Raw genomic sequence first — 1695 nt, forward strand, 5'->3', positions numbered from 1 at the left:
TTTAAATTGCTGATATACGGATACAGACTATTGCAAAAATATACCAACAATACGGAAAAATAGTATATTTGGTATTAAAATAAATACAATGCATAAAAAACATTTTTAACTATAAACTGTCTTTCAAACATATTTTAAGCAGTCATTAAAATCTAAATATATTATTATACAAACTTATTAACGTAAAGTCAAAAACTCAAATAAACAGACATGTCCGTATGGTGCTAAGAATAAATATATTTTATAGATCAGTGTTGCTTTTTTCTGTCTCTTACATTCGATTATCAAAAGTGCATTATACACTTCGGCTCTATGGGTAGCGGGTATAAAAATTTACTGATAATCAAGTCAGAGTAAATAATTTTTATGAAGGAGCAAAGATGCGCTCATCTATCTCACTTAAAGCTCTCTTGTTCTTGATTTATGAAATCAGTCTCTGTTAAGCTAAAGCCACAATCACAACATCAAAATGCGGAATTTTCTAACATGTATTTTATTGACGTGTTTATATCAAAGAGTTATCTCAAATCTGCATTCGGAATATGCAGACGATTTGGTAAGTCAATAAAGAAATATTATCATCATTATTTTGTAATCATTGAATTCGCACTTTCTCAATCGTAATTCGATTTCATTGTTAACTTATTGACACATAACACTTAAATGTTTATTCATTACTTATTTGCTTATAGAACTGTGCGGTCGCTAAACGATTGGAAAATCAATGTGCCTCTTATTGCTATCAGGTTATCAAGCCTTTTATACAGATAACCCATGAATGTCATCAAAAAGATGCAAAGATTGCGGATCTCATCGAACAGTTGGCTAAATACAAAGCAGCTGAATCGCAAAACAAAGAGCTACTCGAAATAACAGCGAATCTGGTTGATATCAAGGAAATGATTTCCGAAATGAAAACTCAATTGAATAAAAGTCATAACGTCCAAGAAAACGAACACAATACACAAAATACATTGAATAGTGGTCTTAAAATGATTAAAGTGCCGGGTCTTGAAGTATTTCCAGTTCTTTACAACAACCACATTGCAGGACCTGGATGGATTGTAATACAACAGCGGTTAAATGGCGACCAAAGTTTTTACCGTGATTGGGCTGCCTATCGCGAGGGATTTGGTGACATCACCGAGAATGGGGAGTTTTTCATCGGTCTTGAAAAGCTGCATCGAATGCTATCGACCAATCAACCCAATGAGTTGTACATACGGATGGAGCATGTGAATAAGATTGTCCGTATTGCCCACTACGATAACTTTAACGTTGGCGATGAGGTGTCCGGCTACAAGCTGTTATCTCTGGGCAAACACTTGGGGAATTCCACAGATGCACTGCGAAGGAATGAAAAAATGAAATTCACAACATTCGATCGTGATAATGATGCGCATATTTCTTCAAACTGCGCTCAAATCCAAAATGATGGCTGGTGGCATGCGGCCTGTTCCGATAGGTGAGTATACATATACGAACCTAATAATATTCTCAAGAATTTACCATATATTTTTGTACTTTCAGCAATTTGAACGGCATATACAACGACGCGAAGCATTGCATCTATTGGAACTCTGCGAAGCTAAAGACGAATGGCGACTGCCTTACGTCCGTACAGATTCTAATAAAACCAAAAATTACTTTAGATTAAGAAGCAAATATGAAAACATAACCACAATTTACAGAAGA

At 34.9% G+C, this 1695-nt stretch overlaps 1 protein-coding gene across 1 annotated transcript; it reads left to right on the top strand.

The window, feature by feature from the left end:
- Window positions 1–424: 424 nt before the first annotated feature.
- LOC117571439 (ficolin-1-like) lies at window positions 425–1695 on the top strand. The gene is made up of 3 exons (XM_034253582.2): window positions 425–556; window positions 693–1465; window positions 1531–1695. Exons 1-3 carry the CDS (start codon window positions 470–472, stop codon window positions 1655–1657), a joined length of 987 nt encoding a protein of 328 aa, XP_034109473.1. The 5' UTR covers window positions 425–469; the 3' UTR covers window positions 1658–1695.

The sequence above is a fragment of the Drosophila albomicans genome, chromosome 3, assembly GCF_009650485.2.
Source record: "Drosophila albomicans strain 15112-1751.03 chromosome 3, ASM965048v2, whole genome shotgun sequence".
NCBI lineage: Eukaryota > Metazoa > Arthropoda > Insecta > Diptera > Drosophilidae > Drosophila > Drosophila albomicans.

Bases quoted from the DNA above. Each gene is read 5' to 3' on its own strand.
- LOC117571439 (XM_034253582.2), top strand. From the start codon at position 470: ATGCGGAATTTTCTAACATGTATTTTATTGACGTGTTTATATCAAAGA. The intron at 557-692 runs GTAAGTCAATAA...ATTTGCTTATAG, and splicing joins CGGAATATGCAGACGATTTG to AACTGTGCGGTCGCTAAACG. The intron at 1,466-1,530 runs GTGAGTATACAT...TTGTACTTTCAG, and splicing joins CATGCGGCCTGTTCCGATAG to CAATTTGAACGGCATATACA.